Source organism: Physeter macrocephalus, chromosome 14 (genome assembly GCF_002837175.3).
Source record: "Physeter macrocephalus isolate SW-GA chromosome 14, ASM283717v5, whole genome shotgun sequence".
Lineage (NCBI taxonomy): Eukaryota > Metazoa > Chordata > Mammalia > Artiodactyla > Physeteridae > Physeter > Physeter macrocephalus.
Window position 1 is genome coordinate 43,932,500 of NC_041227.1, and position 21,989 is coordinate 43,954,488.

At 42.6% G+C, this 21,989-nt stretch overlaps 1 protein-coding gene across 7 annotated transcripts in view; it reads left to right on the forward strand.

The window, feature by feature from the left end:
• Positions 1–21,989, forward strand: part of RALGAPA2 (Ral GTPase activating protein catalytic subunit alpha 2) — a 285,791-nt gene that overhangs the window by 62,152 nt on the left and 201,650 nt on the right. For all 7 annotated transcript variants that reach the window (XM_055090831.1, XM_055090833.1, XM_055090834.1 and 4 more), the window contains exons 8-12: positions 3,043–3,181; positions 4,841–5,040; positions 12,213–12,443; positions 19,751–19,918; positions 21,283–21,420. In XM_055090831.1, coding sequence (XP_054946806.1) covers positions 3,043–3,181; positions 4,841–5,040; positions 12,213–12,443; positions 19,751–19,918; positions 21,283–21,420 — 876 coding nt within the window. The remainder of the gene's footprint in view (positions 1–3,042; positions 3,182–4,840; positions 5,041–12,212; positions 12,444–19,750; positions 19,919–21,282; positions 21,421–21,989) is intronic.

A 21,989-nucleotide genomic window follows, 5' to 3' on the forward strand; every position in this document is an offset into this window, starting at 1 on the left:
CCTACATACTAGTGTGTGTGTGTGTGTGTGTGTGTGTGTGTGTGTGTGTGTGTATGTGTGCGAAAAGGATGCAATTCCGTCCTCCATCTGTCTCCTTTACTTTCATATGGTTTCATATTATTCATACAGAACACTTCACTTATGACACTTCTGCTCACCAAACGTGTGGGATTTGAATCACCTAGTAATTCTCTGCGACGCTAGCCGGATGTCTTACGATTTAACTCACTTCCGACACTCTGTACCTGGAGGTGGCCTCAGGTTCAGAGGAGGGGACTCAGTCCTCTAATGTGCCCGCACCCCCTCAGATGCCAGCCGCAGGGAGTCGGTCCCCAGGTTGCCCACGACTTCTGTCCAGTCTGCCTACAAATCAGAGGTTCACATGACTCACTCCTCAGGTTCAGTTCATTCTGGCTCACAGAACTCCAGGAAACATTGATTTCCATTTACCAGTTTATGAAAGGATATGATAAAGGACACGGATGAACAGCCGGATGAAGACACACACAGGGTGAGATCTGGGGGCGTCCTGGGCGCAGGGGCTTCTGTCCCTGTGGATGGGGGTGCGTCCCCCTCCTGGAGTGTCCATGTGTTCAGCCTGGACACTCCCTGAAATCCAGGCTGTTGGGATTTTTCTGGCAGCAGCTTCACGGGGACATGATCAATTATTAACTCCATTTCCAGCCCCGCTCCCGCCTCTGGAACAATGGCCAGGGGGCGGGGAGAGGTTGAAAATTCCAAGCTTCAGACCGAGGCTTGTCCTCCTGGTGACCAGCCCCGTCCAGGAGCCCGTTCAGAGTTGCCTAGAGCTCTTGTCACTTAGAAGTGACCAGGGTGATAGGGCCTCTGTGCCAGGAGCCAGGGGCAGAGACCAGTATAGGTATTTCTGTTATCTCAGAGTATCTGATGATTTTTGTCTGTTTGCTCCTTTCCTGCCCCCGTTCTCTGTGCTGGTGAGACGGGATGGGGGAGGAGCAAGCCCGAGGCTGACCGGGCGGGTCCGGAATGATTGGGCAGAGCGGGCAGGGGTCCTGAAGGAAACCCGTGGGATGATCTCATCCTGCCGTCAGCACGGCCTGCTTTATGGTGCATGGTCCTTTCTCTGAAATTTACCAGCTGAATACAGAACCAAACTAGGGCATTTATGTCTCTTGGTCTGTATTTCTGAACAGTGATGAGGTTTGGAAAAAGCTACTGCTTCTTTTCTCTCAGCAAACACGTCCCTAGTCCCTGAGCTCCTCTGGGGGTGTCGTCCAGGCTCTGTCCTTCCCGTCACAACCTGGTTTGTTGATGTGTCATCTCTGCCATGTCCGCTTCCTCACCCAGTGGGCCTTTGACACCCGCTGTCGCCTGCCTCTGCCCCGTCACCGTGAAATCAGGGGCCCAGGATGCACAGGGTTCTAGTGTCAGGTCCAGAGAAGGACGCTTGAGTGTTTGTCGTCCTTGACCTTCCGGGTGATTCCAGGGGACCCCCTTCTTTGTCAGGGTCTCTCCTCCTGTGATGCTTCCGCCGGCTTCCCCTCGTATCCTTTCCTCCTTTCCACCTTTCTCTAGGAGACTGTGTTTCTCGCTGCCCTTTCTGCCCACCGTGTCCTGCGGGGCGACCTTGTGTGCTCTCCTCTCCCCGATTCCTTTAGCAGCACCGCAGGCACAAGACTCCCACATCCTGAGCACTTGGCCTGGGTTCTGTCGCCGTCGGGGAGCCCCATGTCCTAGCTGTGCGGCCCCTCCTGCACGCCTCTCAGCCCCATCTGTCAGGAGTGGTTGGGTCGGGCTTTCCATCCGTCCCAGGAGAGCAGCAGAGTAGCCAGAACCCGGATGTGCTGGGGGACTTGGGTTTCATTCTAGACGTGTGACCTCGGATGAGTCCTGTAGCCCCTGGGACCCCATCAGAGGAAGGATTGGTAGAGGGTGGAGGTGACCCCCCTCCACTGTGTGCAGGATTGTGTGTGCGTGTCCGCCTGCCCCCTCCCACCCTCGGCCTGTTGGGTGGGTGGGTCCTTGGAGCAGAGCTTCTCCCTTGCCTCACCCCGGGGGGCTTCTGACAGGTGGGAGACGTGGGCCCCTCTGCCCTAGGTTGGCCACGGCCCCTCCTCCCTGGACCACAGGTGCCCTGGGGGGGTCGAGTCAGGAAGGTGTCGGGAAGCTCTGCTCTAGAGTGCGCTGTGGTCTCACAAGCGTGACGGCCACTGGCAGGCATTCTCTAAGGGCCTGTTCACTCCACGTTTCTCTCAGTCGTGGGAGGACCCCCACCCCCACCGCCGTCACCATCTGGGCTCCTGGCCTGTGTGGGCCTCTCCCTGCGGGAGAGCTATTTGCAGTGCTCCCACTGGGGGATGCTGCGCTGATTATTTGAGGGGGAAACTGTCTCGACACTGTGAAAGGGTTAAACTTAATCTGTAGCTGGGCTGGCAGGCCAGGTTTACCCCAGCCTGTGGATTGCTCTTTTTTTTAATTGAAATACAGTTGCTTTACAATACTGTGTTAGTTTCAGGTGTACAGCAAAGTGATTCAGTTATACATGTAGCCTATGGATTTGCTTTTCATGCCCTTTCCAAGATTCCATAGCTTTGCATTTTGATAATGATTTTGCATGTAGGTAACATTGGATAAAATTCTTGCAAGGGATTGTTTCCTTAATTCTTGTTTATTGTAAATGGCCTTTTTTGAATTAAAAAAAAACACCTGATTACTTCTGACAGAACATTTTAAGGGCACAAAGATCATTAAATCATTACAGAGAACATGTAGAAAAAAATATGGGCATGATGTAGTAGGACAAGTTTAAAAAGATATGGTATCATTGTTTTTTTTTCTTGACTATCCGGTAAAAATGCTGTTTTTAACCTAGTTACTGTGTTGTTTTGAAGTATCCCTTCTTGTCATCTTTTGAGTTTTAAGATGTTATTACATAATTGTCACTGCTATTTCTCACGTTTTTTATTTAGGATAGGGATTTTAATAACATAGCAGCATTTCAGTTGAGTATTCATTAACCTGAAATGTAACCATATATATTTTTTTCCCATGTGTTATCTGAAGGCCGCAAGCCTGGAGTGGAAGCACAAGGAGAATCAAGAGACTGGTTTTAAATTTCTTTTTACATTGTTTAGAAAGTATTACCTTCCTCATTTGTTTCCATCATTTACCAAGTTAACGAACATCTACAAGCCTGTGCTTGGTAAGTACTGAGTGGGCTGTGTGTCCCGCCTCTTCCAAAGTGGCCTTTGATTATTTTTAAATAAAATAATCATTCTTGCTCATGTTTAATGGTAACTTTGTTGTAAGAAGTTTACAGTTTCCTAATGAATGATTTTAACTATTTGTACAAACTAAGATTTACCTCAGTTCATAGCAATAAAGGGAATCTGTGGCTCCTGTACTTAGAAGTAATTTGATACGTATCATGGTATTTTTGGTGTAATTACATTTAATAAATTTTTTAATGTAAAAAAAGCCTGAATTTCCTGAAGTATACTCTTACGGATGGTGGGGTGTGGAGACCCCAGACCTTGCCCAGGGATGAGGCCAGCACAGGCCACAGAGCTGCCCTCAGTATGGCTTTTTCAGCACTGGATCCTTCATCCAGCAGGTGCGACTCACAGCTTCTAACGGAGGGACAGATGTTTGGGTGACTGGGGACCCGAGGGACGGTGAGCCCCCGAGAGATAGGAAACGTAAGGGGATTTCTAATTTAGCTTCCAGGGTTTTCCTTCTATAAGAGGTGAGGACGCATAGGACAGAAGCATCCCTTGCAGTGGTGGCGGAGGGAGTGGGGTGGCGGACAAATCTTTCTCTCCCTATTATTTTAAAATGAGTGAAAATAGTTCAAATAAATGACCAAGAACAGTTTTGGAAGAGAAAAGGTCACAACAGCCGTTAATGCATCTGGGGAGTGTGGACAGCTAATTCAGTTATCTTTGGGTGTCTGTGTGTTCACCCACACACCTGGGCAAAAGGAGAAGCAGCTGAAGCTCGGCTCACTTGGAAAGTGGTAGAAGTGCTGACTTTTAGTGGTACCAGGGTATGTATTTTGTTAGCTATATATTTGTGGGTACTTTTTTCAAAAATTGTTTCTGATTTTATAAGTCCTCCATTTCATTGTAGAAAACATGGTGTACTGTTACTATCCTTAGATTAAAAGGGATTTGCTGAGATCTTTTCTGCCGCAGGTATTTCAGTAAGAGAGTTGAACTTACAGCAAATGGTATCTCAGATTCAATACCATATCATTTTCATATTAATTATGGTATTTAAAGAATGAGAAGTGGACTTCATATTAATTCTTTGGAAATGGTGGTGTCTGATATCTCCAAGATAAAACATGACTGTCTGAATTCTTTTAGACATAAAGTAAATTATACTAATTCTATGTCTCTGGATGCATCTAAAGGGAAAAGGATATAAAACTAAAGATTAGTAGATTTGATCAGTGTAACGTTAGATGATAAAATACCTAATGCAATAAAAAATGTCTATATATGCTTTTACGTCTATTCTAGTCATAAAATTAAATTAGTTATATGTGAAAAGATTTTCACTATTATAATCTCATGTAATTTCTCAAATTCGTTAAAAAGAGTTATGACCTTTGTTTTTCCACAGCTGTATACAGCTGTATGTAGATAATAGCAACCACCACCCTGTGTTGGTCAGACTGCAAGGCAGACCCAGAGATGAGCCTACCAGAAGATGCCATTTTTAATCACTTGGGTTTTTAAATCTCATCTGCTGTTTAAACAACCAGATATATGTCTATTTAATTAGAAAGTGAAACATTTGTAGGGGTTACATGATGTTAAGACTCACTAACCTGATCATGTGTTCTTTTGTCTTGCAGACATCCCCCACTTGAGACCAAAGCCCGTGTATGTTGCTACAACTCGAGACAGTGAGAACACTTACAGCACAAAAACCCCTTACATGGCAGCTCGCGTCGTTTTTATTAAGTGGATCGTGACTTTCTTTTTGGAAAAAAAGTATCTAACTGCAACACAAAACACTAAGAATGGAGTTGATGTGTTGCCCAAAATCATTCAGGTATGTCATTCATCACGTTTTTATCTTTCGATTCTGGTGTCATAACCTATACTAACACCAAAGTAATTGACTATGAGGGTTATTGGCTCTCACAGGTTGTTGGTCATAGGGACTCGATTTACTGGCTCCTCTGTCTGTACTGCTGAGGTTTCAGAGGAAGCCGTGAGTTGGAAGCACTCTCCGTGCTCTGTTGGTGTTGCCATGACAAGGCGACCCTGGGGCCGAGGGAGGCCTTCTGAGCAGGTGGCTGACCTGTGCACTCCTGGCTCCCTCTCACCTCCCCTGCTTCACTCGGGCCCCAGTGACCTTGAGCATGAAGCCGAGGGCCTCTCTTGCCTTGCTCCTCCCAGCCCCAGCAAGTTCCTCAGGAATTGTGAGGTGGTCCATGGAGAGGACCCCTGAGACTGCCAGGTGCCCTCTGGGATATCAGGGAGGGAAGGGGTGGGTCAGCAGCTCAGGATTTTGGGTGGTTGTTAAGCCACTGTGGGGTCCCCAGAAGAGAGGGCTGTGTCTCCCTGAGGCCTGGGTGAAGCCCTCTTCTCACCTGGGGGCTGCGGGGGCCTTCCCTCTCTCAGTGGCATTGGTCAGACACGTGGGGCTTTCCCGGAAGGCTGTGTGGCTTCGGGCCTTTGTGCAGGCAGAGCAGGACCACTTGTGGAAGTCAGAGAGGCTGCTGCGTGGAGGAGTCATGGTTTCGTGTGCTTTGTTTCACTGGCGCCAAGAACAGGGGCAGGAAGTGTGGTCCACTTAGTGCAGGTTGGCTGATGCTCTGCAGTTCCCAGATGTGTGATGTCGGCCTGGGCTGGAGGGTGCACTCCCCGAGGGGCACTCGGTACCCTGATGGCAGAGCACCGAGCCGGTCCAGAGCACAGGCTCTGTAATAAGAACAACAAGACTCGCTAAAAGAAAGTTTTAAAAAACCTTCAGTTTCTGAATTTAAAAATTTAGTAGGTAAACTCAAAATGGTAATGATCACTGCTGAGAAAAAATTGGTTTTCTGACGAAATATCCCACAACACTGATAAAAAAATCAGAGATGGAAATAGAAACTAATAGATAACAACCTTAGGTGCAGACCTACCTTGCAGATATTGTGAGGAGAGAAGGAGAAAAGAATGAGAAGTAATAATTGAACGAACAGTAAGAAAAGTTTACCTAAGCTAAAAAAAAAAGTCATGCCTTAAACTGAAAGGGCCTTTGAGCCCCAGGAAGAATTAGCAAAACAGACACCAACCTAAACAGACATTTAACTTTCAGGGATTAAGGAAAAATGCTACAGACGTCTAAACAGGAACTGCAGTTATTTCAAAGGAATGACACTGAGATTAGCACCAAATATCTAATGAAATCTGCAGTGCTGGAAGCCAGAGGAAACTGTCTGTCTGTCCCTCGGTCTGTCCCTTTCTCAGAGTCTCACCTCATATCACGTACATAAGCACTTGGTCACATTGGTTTAAGGCCTAAGTTGACTTAAGGTCTAAATATAAAAACAAAGTGATAACGAACTTAGGAAAAAATCTAGGAGAATGTATAAATTTGGGAAGTGGGAGACCACCTTTGGTAGAGATGAAACCCACAAACAAAAGACTAATCGAGGTTTGACTTTATTTTAAAAAAATAGAAAAAGATTTCTAATGTCAAAAGGTAACATAAAGCCAGGCCCAAGCAATAGACTGTGAAAAGCATTGGTCACATCATGACTGTTCGTAGTCTCTGCTGTATAAAGAGCACCTATGAATAGACATGAAGACAAATAAGTTAACTGAAAATGGACAAAGGAGGTGAAAGGCAATTCACAGAAGAGGAAATAAAAATGGCCCTGGATCTCTCCAGCAGCCAGGAAAACACAGTTAGTTCTGAGCCACGATGAGAGGCCTTTATTCACCCATCAGGTAGACAAAAACTAAAAATCCTCAGGTAGAACAAAATCTGTAGGAAATAGAAGAAACTCAGTCACACTCTGATAAATTTTTCATGGCGTCTTAATGTGGTTATGCAGGCAATTTAAAACGCTGTCGTAGAAAGGATGTAATTTTTTCCTGCCTAGTTTCAAAATTTCAGAAAATCATCACCTGTATTTATTGAAAATAAGTTGCTCATTCTTGAAAAATACATTTGGAGGATGAGAAGTAGCAAGACTAGCAAATTAACCACTGCTTCCAGGTTCTAAGTTTTTCCCTGTTGACTCTGCACACTTGTGACTCATTTCCTTTTATTATACAGCTAAAAGTGTCATAAGGTTCTGACCTCCTGAATCGGTTAGGAGAGTTTTATCACCCTAACAGGAAGAAGGCACCACAACTCAAACTGTCATATCCATAAAAGAAATGTCTCAATCTCATAAAAGAGCAGCTTGAGGTGAGGCTGGCCGAGGCTGTGGCTGGCGCCCGCCCTCTCCCTTGTTCTCTCCTTTGCCCTTTCCCTCCGCTCCTGCCTGAAGGTTGCAGCAGCAGCTGGGGCCCTGCTTTCCCAGTTAATGTTTACAGACAGTCCAGAAGTGCAGAGCCCTTCCCTTTTGTCTTTGGGGAACAATTCAGGTTACCTGTGCGCTCTGAGGACAAGAATAAGTTGCTGATTGGCTCAGATCCGGGGGTGTGAACAGCCCGGGGGGCGGCGACCAGCTTCCAGGAAGCAGGAGGCTCTCCTGGTGCGGGGGGGTCAGCTTCCTGTGAGGCAGGTGCGCTGCATGCGGGGGGTGAGGCGCAGAGCACTGGGGTTCGGTGAGGGGGGAAGGGATGCTGGGCAGACACCATCCAGGCCCACGGCTACTGTGCCCTGAAGGTGGCCATGCCCAGACATGGCCACTGCCGTGGTCCAGGCTGTTAATACACCTTGCAGTCAGTTGTTGTGTTAGTTTCCTACTGCTGCTATAGCTAATCACCACAAATGTATTATCTTATAGCTCTGGAAGCCAGAAAGCCAAAATCGGTCTCAGTGGGCTAAAATCAAGGTGTGGGCAGCTCTGTGTTCCCTCTGGAGGTTCTGGGGCGGGGAGGGGGTCCATGCTCTTGCCTTACCTGGCCTCCGGAGGCTGCTGCATTCCCCAGCTCACCACCCCTCAGCACATCATTTCTCCCTCTGTTTCCATCTTCATATCACCTTCTCTGTGTCTGCTCCTCCTGCCTCCTTGTGGATCCTTGTGGTCACATTGGGACCACCCAAGTAATTCAGGGTCCTCTCCCTATCTCAGCATCCTTAATTTAGTCACATCTGCTCAGTCCCTTCTGCCACGTAAGGCAGCGCGGTCAAAGGTTCCGGGATTCCGGGCGCGTGGACATCTCGGTCATTATTCAGCCGACCTACCTCCTTGTGTTTCCGTTTCTGCCTTACAATTCTGTTCTCCCTCTCACCTCACGTGTGTCTACCGTATGTTCTGCTCCTCATTTACATCATACAGGAGAAAAAGCAGTTTAAACAACTGGATATTAAATTTTGGAAATGGAGTTGCAGGAATAAAAGCACATGTAATTGTATTTATCTCCTGAAAGTTTTTGTTTGGAGTTTCAAGTTTAATATAATTTTACCCGTGTAAAGTGAACATCACTGTCTAAGTCAGGTGATCCAGAATCTCTTTTCAAAGAATGTTCTGCTCTTGTAAAAGGCCTTTAAAACAATATTTTAAATACTGCTTCCAAATAGAGTTCACACGTTTGCCACTATTACTGTGTTAAAGGTCACGTATGGGGGTTTTTGTGTGTGTGTTTTTCCAAAGTGAATTTACTTCCTTTTGATCTAGAACTAACAACTTTGACAGTATTTTTCACCAGGGAGGAAAGGAATTAGCTCACTTAGCCCTCGGAGAATCTGGTTTGACAGATATTCTTGTTTGGTGGCATCATTCATGGGAGAGCGAGCATACGGTTGCCTGGAAATCTGGTACCGTGTTGGCAACAATGACCGCGAATTCCCCTTTCAAACCTGAACATTCTTGGTGCTTCATCTCGGCCGAAAGTGTTTTCAGTGAACTATTATTTATTCCTTGGTAATTCATTTTTGTGTGATATAGAAGTACTTCAGCATGTATTAGAGAAAGTGGAGTAGTGATTTTAAAATTTCAGTAGCACATTAACTGAGCATTAAAACCCAAAGAAGTCCATGAGGGAATGAAAAAAAGTGTGTGATACTAAGACAGTTGATCACACTTATTTGTATGATAACTCTTTAGTTACAGTGTTAAAGTACCACTTTTACTAATTCTGAGCCAGCCCTTCAATAATGATTCACGGGCTGTGGGTTTCCCGAAATTGTTGTATCTTAAGGGGTGAACAGTTAGAAAAGATGAATCACACAACTTGGCACCCCTGGGGAAGCTTGTGTATCACCCAGACCCACTTGTCTGTTGACTACCACTCTAGTGCTCTGTGTTCTTACTTCTATCAAGGCAAGCGTAGGCTGCTTCCAACCCCGTGGGCAAATCATGACGGGGAATTGAGTGGCATCAGGCATCACCAGCAGAACGGCATCTGCATCCTCGTTCACACCTGCTTTGTGGGTGTCCTCATCTGGCCTGACCCTGAGGGTGAGCAGGTCTCGGTATGAGCCATGGGTTGGGAGGAAACCAGGGTGGGGAGGGGAGGGATTAAGTGGCAGCCTGTAGCATGCAATTTCCTGAGCCCTGACAGCACAGACCTAGTCCAAGCAGATATGTCTGTTTCACTGGCTAAGCCTTCATCATATGGCAAAGAGGTAAAAAGCATCTTTATATTTACCACCGGAATCAACTAATACTAAATTATAGTTGAGAATTCCAGCTTGATTGTAGTGGGCAGGAAATGGACCTCTCTCTGTAGTTAATTCGTATTCATGCTCTTATTGTTAATCTTCAGAAAAGAGGCAAGAAATGAATAAACTTGAATTACCAGTTTGTTTCCACTCTCATCACTTACTATAATTATAAACATCTGTTAAATCATACAGATGTTTTTGGAAAGCAGCCTTTTGCTGGTGTGAACTAGAGGAGGCTGAGAAAAGCACTGTTTTATCAAGAGAAGTAGTTTTCAATTTATGGCATGATGGGAAATTCATCTATGTTATCATTATGTTCTGTTTGGATCACAGAGCTCACTTTTTAAAAACAATTTGGTGCCTTTAAACATAATTCTTTACGTACATGATTTTAGTTATCTAATTGCTGTGTTATGTAATTCGTTATCTAATGACCTCAAAATGGAGTGGCTTAAAACAACAACCCTTTAATCATATTACTTATTTCCCTTTTTGGGTCAGGAATTTGGGTGGGATTTGGTTGGACAATTTGTGTGCTTCATGTGGCATTAGCTGAGGTCAGTGGGCGGTGGTCAATGGCTGGTTGGTCCGGAGGGTCCAGGATGACTTCATTCCCGTGCCTGTTACTCTGGTGGGTGCAGCTGGAAGGCTGGGCTCTACTGGGCCTCCTTTCCACGTAGCCCCTCTAGCAAGGCAGTTGGACTTCTTCCCTGGCCTCTTAGGGCTCTGAGAGCAAAAGTTCACAGAGATGCCAAGCGGGAGTGGTCAGCCTCCTGGGCCCGGGGCCCGAGAAGGCACAGGTCCCCTCCACCCTTCCGTTCTGCTGGTTAACTCTGTCCCCCAGCCCGTGGGGATCCAAAGGAGGGGACACAGATTTCCCCCTTCTGCAGAGGGAGTGCCAAAGAATTTGTGGCCATTTAAAATTTTCTATGTAAGTATGTGTGTACTTTTTTTTTTTTTGGCCTGTTGGGAAAATGAAAGTTATTGATCAAAAAGTCACAGTTTATTAAGCCATAAAGGACATTAGATTTAATCCAACCTCCATGCTTTACAGATTAAAAATGTATGTATATCAGTAAAAATGAGTAAAATTTTATTTTTCTCTGCAAGGTAGTTGATCCATCAAAAAGATGAAATAATTTCTATAGGGTAGCTCACTGCACAGTGTGGCAGTGCCTTTGATAAGCCACACAGGCTTAATATCCCAGGCATGAAGAGAAAAATTACTATCAATATAATTTTCTATTAATTTTCTCTAAAGATTATTATTTGGATATCTGCTTTGCTTTCAAACTATCCTTGGTAGTTACTGAAGTTATTTTGTACTACTCATTTCTTGTCACTTCTTGTAAAAAATATTCACAGTAGGTAGAATTTTAGTGGTATTTGGGTTATATATATATATATATATATATATATATATATTTTTTTTTTTTTTTTTTTTTTGGGGTACGCGGGCTTCTCACTGCTGTGGCCTCTCCCGATTAATATCTCCTTTTTTTTTTTTTTTTTTTTTTTTTTTTTTAACAGTACGCGGGCCTCTCACTGTTGTGGCCTCTCCCGTTGAGGAGTACAGGCTCCGGACACGCAGGCTCAGCGGCCATGGCTCACGGGCCTAGGTGCTCCGTGGCATGTGGGATCTTCTCGTACCGGGACACGAACCCGTGTTCCCTGCATCGGCAGGCGGACTCTCAACCACTGCACCACCAGGGAAGCCCTGGGTTATATAATTTTGACACAAAAGAATACTACTGTAATTTACAAAGATTGAAGCAAAATTACATGTATGTTGTGTTTGGAGGAAATCTTTAATTCTGGGGGAAATGAGAGCGAAAAACATTAAACTTTGTGAATGATTACATAGATTATTTTATTTCTTTGTGCTCCTAAAGCCTCTAAATATTTAAAGTTTTGTAAATATTTTAGTTAAGTTTGATCCGAGATTCTGAATATAAAACTCAGATCAAGGTCCTTCTCATAAAATACCCTTTAAAGATATTGACACTCCTCCGATCAAGGTGTCAATTACTCATGTGACTCAGATGAAGCTTCCCAGCACTGTGGCTGCAAAAAATCCACCAAAGTTTCAAATCTCTGTGACCGTAGATTAAGTGCCGAAGGGTGGAGACCAGAGGTAATGATAATATAAATTCATTTACACATTAGTTTATTCTGTGATTTTACAGATATAAACCAAACGTTTTAGGCTGATAACATTTCGCAGCCTCCCTCCCTGCCGTACTTTTCCCATTAAAATAACTTAGTTGGTGAATTAGAAAGTGGGTAAGTACAGTTCCTGGAGTGCCTTGTGCTCCGAGCAGGGCTGCGTTTCAGCTGCTCTTCAAGTGCATGGTAACCGGAGTCCCTGAAAACAAGGCAAGCCTTCAGTCTTGCCAGGTGTTCTGGAGTCTGGGAGGATCACTCAGGAGTGGGTGCCTTTCTTGCAGACCGTCGGGGGTGGAGGTGCGGTGCCGGAGCGGGCGCCAGAGCTGGACGGCGGCGGGGCGACCGAGCAGGACAGAAGCCACTCGGACAGCGGCACCCTGTCCGAGCGCCGGCTCAGCAGCTGCAGCGTCTGTGGCGTTGAGGAGGAGCACCGCGCCGTGTACGAGATGGTACAGCGCATCCTCCTGTCCACGCGTGGCTACGTCAACTTCGTGAACGAAGTGTTCCGCCAGGTGAGTGTGTGTGTGTGTGTGTGTGTGTGTGTGTGTGTGTGGTCACGAAGCTGAAGAGGTTTTTGTTCTTGTTCTTTCACTCATAATACTCCAAGAGATATAATCGACAAGTTGGGCTCCATCACACAACTCCATAATGATTTCTCTAATCCCGCATTTAATGTGTCATGTGGAGGGGTGTGATTTGGGCTTTTTGGTAATTTTTAATTTTGTTTTTATGACTTTGGTTTTTGTAAAATTCCTACATGGGGTGGGAAGATTTTATATTTGAACAAAATCATCCTGCAAATACCTTGTGTTTCCATAACAAACTTTAAACCCAGGGAGAGATGGGGAGAAAGCTGCTCCGGAAACCCCGTGGCACTGAACCACCACGGTACGTGAGCACAGCCGAGACGGCCCGAGGCTGGATTGTTCCTGGGCTGTAGGAGCTCACGAGCTGCAGGTTCCTGCACAGTTGGACTTTGCCCACAGAGGCATATGGCAGGCACCTCTAGTAGAGGTATTTTTGGCCTGAGGGGAAAAAGGAGGCTAGGGAGGGGATTCAGAGGAAGGAAAGGAGCCAAGGCCAAGACATTGAAATCATAGACCTTTGGTGGAAACTGGTGGGTGAGAAGGTGTCGGGGTGAGCAGAAGTGCAGACAAGAAAACAGGTGCAGCAAGGGAGGATGCTGGAGAGGTCAGAGCAGCCCTGAGCAGCCTGCCCACCGCTGCAGCTGATTCATTGTCTGGACATGTGTGTGACTGGACGCATGTGTGACTGTCACAGTGGGGAGGGAGGTGCTGCTACTGGCATCTAGTGGGAGGGAGCCTGGATGATTTTAAGCATCTATGGTGCACAGGACAGCATCCCCCCAACCCCCCACCCGTGACACGTGTGCCTACAAGGCAGTAGTGCTGCTGGGCAGAAACCCTCAGCTGCAGCTTCGGACATAGGAAGCAGGGCCTTGATTGGGTGAGACAATGGCCCGGCACATGGGAGCAGCCATTGGCCACCTGTGTCTTGGAACAGGTGCCCCGGGAAATGGAGAGCTTGTGTGTGATGAGGGGATGGTGGTTCAGTCTGTGCCCCGAGCAGAGGGGGAGGCCCTCAGATGGCAGAAACCTGTTGGGGGGAGAAGAGGAGGAGCCTCTTCACACATGAGCGATGCACGTGCACCGCCAAGAGCTTCCCACGGAGGCGAGATCCGTGAGGATCTCTGAGACTTACAGGAAAGAAACATCCACCAAGAGTGACAGTCCCAGCACAGTCCACAGCAGTTTAGAGATTTTACTGTATTTTGTATTTTAGTCAATAAAAAATTTCTACTTAAGAAAATGGTGAGAAAGTGGCCATGGACAACATGGAACAAGCAAGCATGGCTGTTTTCCTGTAAAACCTTACTTACAAAAATTAAGTGGCAGGCTGGATTTGCATTGTGGATCCTAGTTTGCTGATCCTGATCTATAGTAGTGTTTTAAACCCTTGGATACAAATACTTAAAATCAGATATCATTAACAAAGCTTTTAAATTTTGCACAAGAGACAAGTGCTAAATTGATGTGGTTCTACCTATATTGTGTTATTTATTTATTTATTTATTTAATATACACATAGTTCCATTTGCATCCATTATTGGCATTCCACCCCTGGCAACAGTGTGTTCTAAGTTCTAGATTCAATCAAAATCCTAAATCCAGTGTAAATTCAGTTTTGAAGTAGAAACTGCATCATTGAGGTAACTGCAGACTACTTATGCCTGAAGTTATGAGCCATCTTTGTATCATGAAATTCAAAAACGTTTACATTTTATAATTATTCTTAATCGAATATAATTTGAAAGCTTATGTGAAATTTCAAATATGATTATTATGCATCGTTAAAATACTGAAATAGAGACATTTGGGAAAAGGGGCATGGGTTTGAACATTGCATTTTATTGCCCTCTCTTGGTCAGTGATGAAGTTTTCTTTTATGGAAGACAAAATGTGACTTCTTTTATAATAATTAATTTTTAAATTTTAAATTCTTCAGAGACTAAGCCTAAAGGCTGTCAAAGTTTAAAAATGTGCATTCATTCAAGAAGTGCACGTTTTCAGTGTGGAGTTAAGTTGTGTGTGTACGTAACAGAGAATAGCGCAAGAGGCAGGTCAGATGTCCACACGCATGATGTGGGAACAAAGGCCCACGAGGACCACTGGGGGCTGGGAGGCTCAGGGCGGGGCTGACGGAGCAGTCACCTCAGACTGGATGGTTCAATGAGTTGTAGGCGGTGGCCATAGACGGTTCCTGAGGGAGATGAGGTTTGGCAAGGTTCAAGGCAGTCTCCAGCAGGCAGGCTGGGCAGGTGGAGTGCGTCAGGAGGGCGGTTCTGATCCCTGGGTCACTCCACCAGAAACTTGTCTCCTAACTGCTATTTTTCAGGCTACCTTGTGTGATCATTTGTTGGTCATGAAATCAATGTAGTGGGTCAAGAGCCAGTATCTTTTTAAAAAAATTAATGAAATAGAGTAAAATAGAACAGACCAAAAAAATTCACAGCACAGTGCATATTGTAAGAATTAGTATTTCTTTGTGAAACTTCTGACTTACTCTTGTGTATACTACATACACAAATGCATATATCCTTATGGAAAATGTCTTACTTAGGTTATGATCTGAAATGAAAGTACTGCTCTAAAGGATGTTTGTTCACTAGGTTGTTTTGTTGGTAGTTTGGTTTTATTTTAAAGAGCAACTTCAATTTTATTAAAAGAAAAGATGAATTCATTAGATAAAGATAGTATCCTTCTATAGATACAAGTATAGTGGAGAAAGCCAAAAACAAATCACTCAAACACTGCCATCCAGGTAACTGTTACCAGTGTTAGAAGAGCATCATTCTAGGTATTTCTCTGTGTGTATAGATGGCTGCTGGCCTGGCAGCATGAGAGACCAGCAGAGAGGACAGGGTGAGACAGGATATGAACAGACAGGAAGCAGCCTGGTGGACAGTTAGACAGGAGGGCTTACAGATGAGCTGATAGACATAAACTGGCAGGCAGGCGTAGAACAGACAGGAAGGTGCAGACTGGCCAGCCAGCAGAGGTAGAGATAAGCAGGAAGGTGTAGCCAGACAGCTGGGTAGGTGCAGGTAGACGGGCAGACAGAGGTAGAATTTGGCCGGCAGGGATGGGTGGACAGGCAGGCAGGCAGCCGTGGACAGAAACAGGCGCATCAGACAGAGGCTGACCAAGGTGAAGGCAGGGGACACGACAAGTGTGTGGAAGTGGCAGGGTTGGGGTGGGGGACCGCAGAATAGTTTTATGACAATGGAACCTTTAATTCTGAACGAATCTTTAATGCAGTTTTAATGAGTAGTTCTGAATTTTATTTTTACCTGAATTTAACAGAAGAAAAGACAGCAAACCTGAAGGAATTGTTGAAATTCCAGTAAATATTCCTTTACCACAAGAAATATTAATTGCTAGGAGACATGTCTGTAATAAAAAGATTATAATAGCATTAAAATATTGGAATCACTTTTTACCTGCATGTTTTAATGTTAGGTGGCACTTGATTTCTTGTTATAAAACGTGAAGAGCTTAGCAGCCTTGTATTTTTTTGAGCCTCTTCTCCCCATCTGCTGGTTTCATTATATTATAAATTTATAATATAATGAATATAAAAATATGCATTATATTATAAATTTATAATATAACGAATATATATATATATTCGTTATATTATAAATTTACATTTGCAGTTGATTTTGGAATCCTGATGGGCAGAGGTATTTAATCTTGGTTCTGTATTTTGACAGATTCATTCCTCCTGGTGTCCACAGCCCTAAAATACTTGCTTTGATTGACTTCTTCGTTGGTCTCATTTTGTCACTGAGTAGTGTTTTCAAGAAGGTATATTGGCAGCTCTGTTCCCTGAGTCCTACTTATTTATTTATTGAACTATAGTTGATTTACAATATTGTGTTAGTTTCAGGTATACAGCAAAGTGACTCAGTTATATATATATATATATATATCACATATATAGAATATAGAATATAACATATAGAATATAACATATATAATATAACACATAGAATATGGAATATAGAATATATATGACATACATAATATAGGATATAGAATACAGAAGATATATATATTCTTTTTCAGATTCTTTTCTATTATAGGTTATTATCAATACAAGATACTGAATGTAGTTCCCTGTGCTATACAGTAAATCCTTGTTGTTTATCTACCTTGAGTCCTTTTGTGATGGGTAATGTTTTCTTTTTGCCTTTGCACATGAACAGTAGTTTAGCTGGGTATAATAATTTCAGGTCACTTTCTTCCTCTTAGGAATTTATACATCAAAACTTTTCTAGACAAACAAATCAGAAGAGGCAAGAAAACTTCACAAGGATTTCAGTTATACAATTGAGACTTTAGAATGAATATGTTTAACACGTTTAAAGAAATAAAAGGCAAGCTTGAAAATGTTTGCAGAAAACAAGAAACCATAGCAGATGACTAAGCAGATATGAATAGGAAGAAAATAGAACTTCTAATGATGAAAAAAATGTAATAATTGAAATATTAAAGGAAAACTTCAATGGGTAGGTTTAATAGCAGATTAGATACAGCTGAAGGGGGAATGCATTTGATGACAGGTCTGAAGAAATTATCCTGAATGCACCTTGGAGAGACAAAGAGAGGAAGGGTATGAGAGGTTGAGACGTGGAAGAGAGTGAGAAGGTCTGATGTATATGTTCAGCTCTCTTCTATCCTTGTTATTTTTGTCTGCTGTTTTCTCAGCTGAGAAATATCCTACTCTGACTGTGGATTTGTCTATGTTCACAGTTTATCAGTATTTGATATATATGAATATGAATTTTACTAAGTAAAATTCTTAGTTGCAATACAGATTTAGAATTATTATATGTTCCTTTGAATTGAATCTTTTATCATTAAGAACTTTCTTTTTCTCTAGTAATGCCTTTTTTTTTTTTTTTTTTTTGCCTCAAAGTTGTTCTTGCCTGTTCTGAATATAGCTCTCCAGTTTTCTTTTGGTTAGTATTTTCATGGTAGTCTTTTTCTGACTTTTTGCTTTCAATGTCCCCTTTTCATATGTTTTGGATGTCCTCTTATAAATGGCACGTGGTCTTTTTAATAGTTTTAAAAATCCAACCTGATAATCTCCATCTTTTGATTGGAGCATTATTGCATTTACATTTAATGTAACAACTGCTATAATTTTTACATCTACTATCTTACTTTCTACTTTCTGTCTTAATTTTTTCAGACTGATTACATTTAGCATCCTATTTTTCTCCTCTAGATAAGTATTTTTACACTCATTTGTAATATTTTAAGCATTAACAGTATGCATCCCTAACTTAAAATCTAGCATTAATTTCAACTTTTACTTCTCGGTATGCATTTTAGTTCCATTTACTCCTTCTCAGTTTATATACCACTGTTATGTATGTGTATGCCATTTAATGCCATATTATGAATATATAATATGTATTATATATACACAAATATATATATACATATACATATATATCATCTTTTTCATAACTCTATAATTATTTTATCCAGTTTTATTCTTTTTATTCATATATATATATTATTCATTTAGATTTATCCAAATAATTACCATTTTTGTTGCACTTTATTTCTTCCCAAATCTCTGACCTGGAATTATTTTCCTTCTGCTTAAAGAATAACTTTTAGTATTTCCCTTAGATTAGGTCTCTTGGTAAAAATTTTCTCATTTTCTTATCTGAAAATGTCTTTGTTTTGCTTTTATTTTTGAAATATTTCTTTATGGATGTCAGATTCTACTTTGGCAGCTGTTTTCTTTCTGCACATTGAATATTTTGTTCCATGGGTTTTTGGCTTTCATTGTTTCTTTGAGAAGTTATGCTAAGTCATGTGGTTATTCCTTTGGAAGAAATGTGTCTTTTTTCCCCCTGGCTCCTTTTAAGATTTTCAGATTGTCTTTGGTTTTCAGCAGTCTTAGTGTAATATACTTTGAATGTATCCTGCTTGTGTTTCTTTGTGATTCTTGGATCTGTGGCTTGATATGTTTTATCATTTTGGGTAGAATTCTCAGCCATTGTATCTTCAGATATTGTTTCTGCTGCTTTTGACTCATTCTTTCCTTCCGCATCTCCAGCCATGGAAAGGATAACTTTTGCATTGCGTTCTCTCTCACCTCTCTTCTGATGGAGCCATCCTTTGTCTCTCTGTGCTTCATTCTGTATATTTTCATCGGATTTTTTTTTCCAGTTTACTCTTCAGCTACATCCATCCTATTGTCAGCCATTTACACTGGGCTTTTAATTTGGGTTATTTTATTTTTCAATTTCATATACATCTTTTTCTGATACTTTACCTAGATCTCTTATATGTTTAAATTATTATCCATTTTTAATGTGATTTAATTAATGTTGGCGTCTTTTCTCACATTTCTGATTTTTTTTATTAATGTGCTATATATCATATTAATCAGACTGTGCAAATAATTTTGGTTTTACTATGATTTTATTTTCCTCCAGAGGGGTTTATATTTGCTTTCTGGGAGGAAGGTAATATTGAATTTGGGTTACATAGTTGTCTATGTTTGGATTTTGATCACCTTAAACAAAAATTCTATGTGCAGATGTGTAAGGGTATTCTTTAATGTTGAAAAGTTCACATAAGTATGCATAATGCTACAACTGGCCAGTTGGACAACTGACTCTCAAAAAAGGAAGGGAGGGAAGGAAGGAGGAAAGAAGGAAGGAAGGGAAAGGAAGAAAGAGAAAGGAAAGGAAAGGGAAAGGCAAAAAAGGACAAAAGAAAGAAAACAAAAGCCCTGGTTGGTAACATTTGCCAACTTCTGTGTTGCCACTACTCCCACTATGGCCAATTCAAGTTACCAACACAGCGTCACTGAATGTGAACTTGGGAAGAGACATGACAACTGGCTGTACTATAATCTCTACCATCTCATCATCTATTTCTCATTTGTGGGGAAAAGTTCTCAGTTGTACAGTTATTATTGTTCATACAGCCAATTAATATATCTCTATAGGTATGCATTTTGGTTATTTTGTGGGAAAAAAAATTGCATTTTGTTTTCTGGCCCAATTACACAGTTGGCCCAATTGAAGCAACTGCCGTAAACACAATTGTCTTTTTTCCTCAGGTAAGTTTGGTGTGCACAGGAACATGTGGCCCTGTGTAGTCTGTTTCAAAGGAAAGTCTGAGATTGGTGATGGGTGTTGAAAATGTCTGTTGGGCTCTTTGGTGACCTGAGCTTGTGTTAAAGGGACTTTCTCTTATCATTTTAGGCATTTTTGCTGCCTTCCTGTGACATAGCTGTAACCAGAAAAGTAGTTCAAGTGTACAGAAAGTGGATCCTCCAGGACAAACCTGTGTTCATGGAGGAACCAGACATAAAAGAAGTTGCCCAAGAAGATGCTGAAAAATTAGGATTTTCAGAGGCTGATAACAAGCAGGTAATATTTTATCACTTATTGCTTGAGTTGGGAGCATCTATATTAAAATATAAAGCAAAGTATTCTGCTCAGTCAAGGGTCGCAGTCAGGCCACCTCTTTGTTGTCAGCTCTGTTGCTCTCGGGTTGCTGAGGTCCATGAGCGCCTGCCTCAGGGAGGCTGCTTCTGTTCTCTGTTCAAGGTCCTCTGCCACATCCTAAGCTCAGGCTTGGCCACATGTGCATGGCAGCTTCTTTATTCACTACTGCCTGAGAGTCTTTGAATAAGCCAATATACTTTGCACATCTCTGTATGAGACTAAAAATGTCACTGCCGTATCATTGATATGCTTAAATAAGTAATATTCACTTAACTAAATTTAGAATGTTTTGGCAGACTTTCCTTGTACAGTTGCCATACCAGCAACAGTCCAATGTGACACACAATATTAAGCAACAGTCCAATGTGACACACATACCAGCAACAGTCCAATGTGACACACAATATTAATAAGTGAAGTGAGCCTCACTTCAGGGCTGGGTGCTGTTCTCAGAGAGGGGTGCTATCAGGATGGACCTTTCATTCCATGTTAGATAAAGCCACAGGTGCGAGTGGGCCTCTACTTGACGCACAAAAAGAAACTTAGGTCGTATTTATATTTCTGGCATGCTATTTTGACATCTAGTCTGAGAATTATTTCTAAAAGTGGCTGTTTGTCATGGCAATTAACACCAAACATTAAAAAATACTTGGGGGGCTTCCCTGGTGGCGCAGTGGTTGAGAATCTGCCTGCCAATGCAGGGGACATGGGTTCGAGCCCTGGTCTGGGAGGATCCCACATGCCGCGGAGCAACTGGGCCCGTGAGCCACAACTACTGAGCCTGCGCGTCTGTAGCCTGTGCTCCGCAACAAGAGAGGCCGCGACAGTGAGAGGCCCGCGCACCGCGATGAAGAGCAGCCCCCGCTCGCCGCAACTAGAGAAAGCCCTCGCACAGAAACGAACCCAACAACAGCCAAAAATAAATAAATAAATTAATTAATTAATTTAAAAAAAAACCAAACTTGTAACCAAAGGTTACACTTTTAAATATCTATATTAATTCCCTAATTTGATTTTTCAATATCGGTGAAGTCATCTTAATAACTAGTCATGAGGTCAAAACAAATCAACAGTCATGTTCACTGGGTCATTGGACAAATGTTATCTATTCAGCACATACTAAGTGCTAAGCACCATTTTAGGTGATGGAGGTAGAATGATGAACACAATAGAAAAGAGACTTGCCTTCTAGAACCTGTAATCTCACGAATTCTGGTGAGCGTAAGCAACTAAATACACAACATGTGCTTCTCCCCACTCTGCTGACCGATTGTTATTTTCTAAAGACCTCGTCTGAAAGTTCTGGTCACAAGCGATCTTCCAGTTGGGGACGAACTTATTCCTTCACGAGTGCTGTGAGCAGAGGGTGTGTGACCGAAGAGGAGAATAAGAGCGTGAAGGCTGGGGCCCAGGCTATGCTGCAGGTATGCGCCGGCCACAGACGGGAAGGCTCCCGGATGGAGTCAGCTTGAACATTTTGTTTATTGGTGGTAACATCGTATAAAGTATGGTGATGTTTTTAGCTGTGCATCACTAAACAGCCCTTAAATTCTCATGCTAAGTTTTCTTTCTGCTTGCCCACCTTCAATTTATAAAGTTTTTTTTTTTTTTTTTTAGTCAGAGAAGACATCTAAACTGGTTGCAGTTTTTTGAGAGGGATTGTTATACAGTGAATATATGACTGAGATTTCAACCTTAAAAGTATCCTCTTTTTATTTATTTATTTATTTATTTAACATCTTTATTGGAGTATAATTACTTTACAATGGTGTGTTAGTTTCTGCTTTATAACAAAGTGAATCAGTTATACATATACATATATTCCCATACCTCCTCTGTCTTGCGTCTCCCTCCCACCCTCCGTATGCCACCCCTGTAGGCGGTCACAAAGCACCTAGCTGATCTCCCCGTGCTATGCGGCTGCTTCCCACTAGCTATCTATTTTACATTTGGTAGTGTATATATGTCCATGCCACTCTCTCAGTTTGTCCCA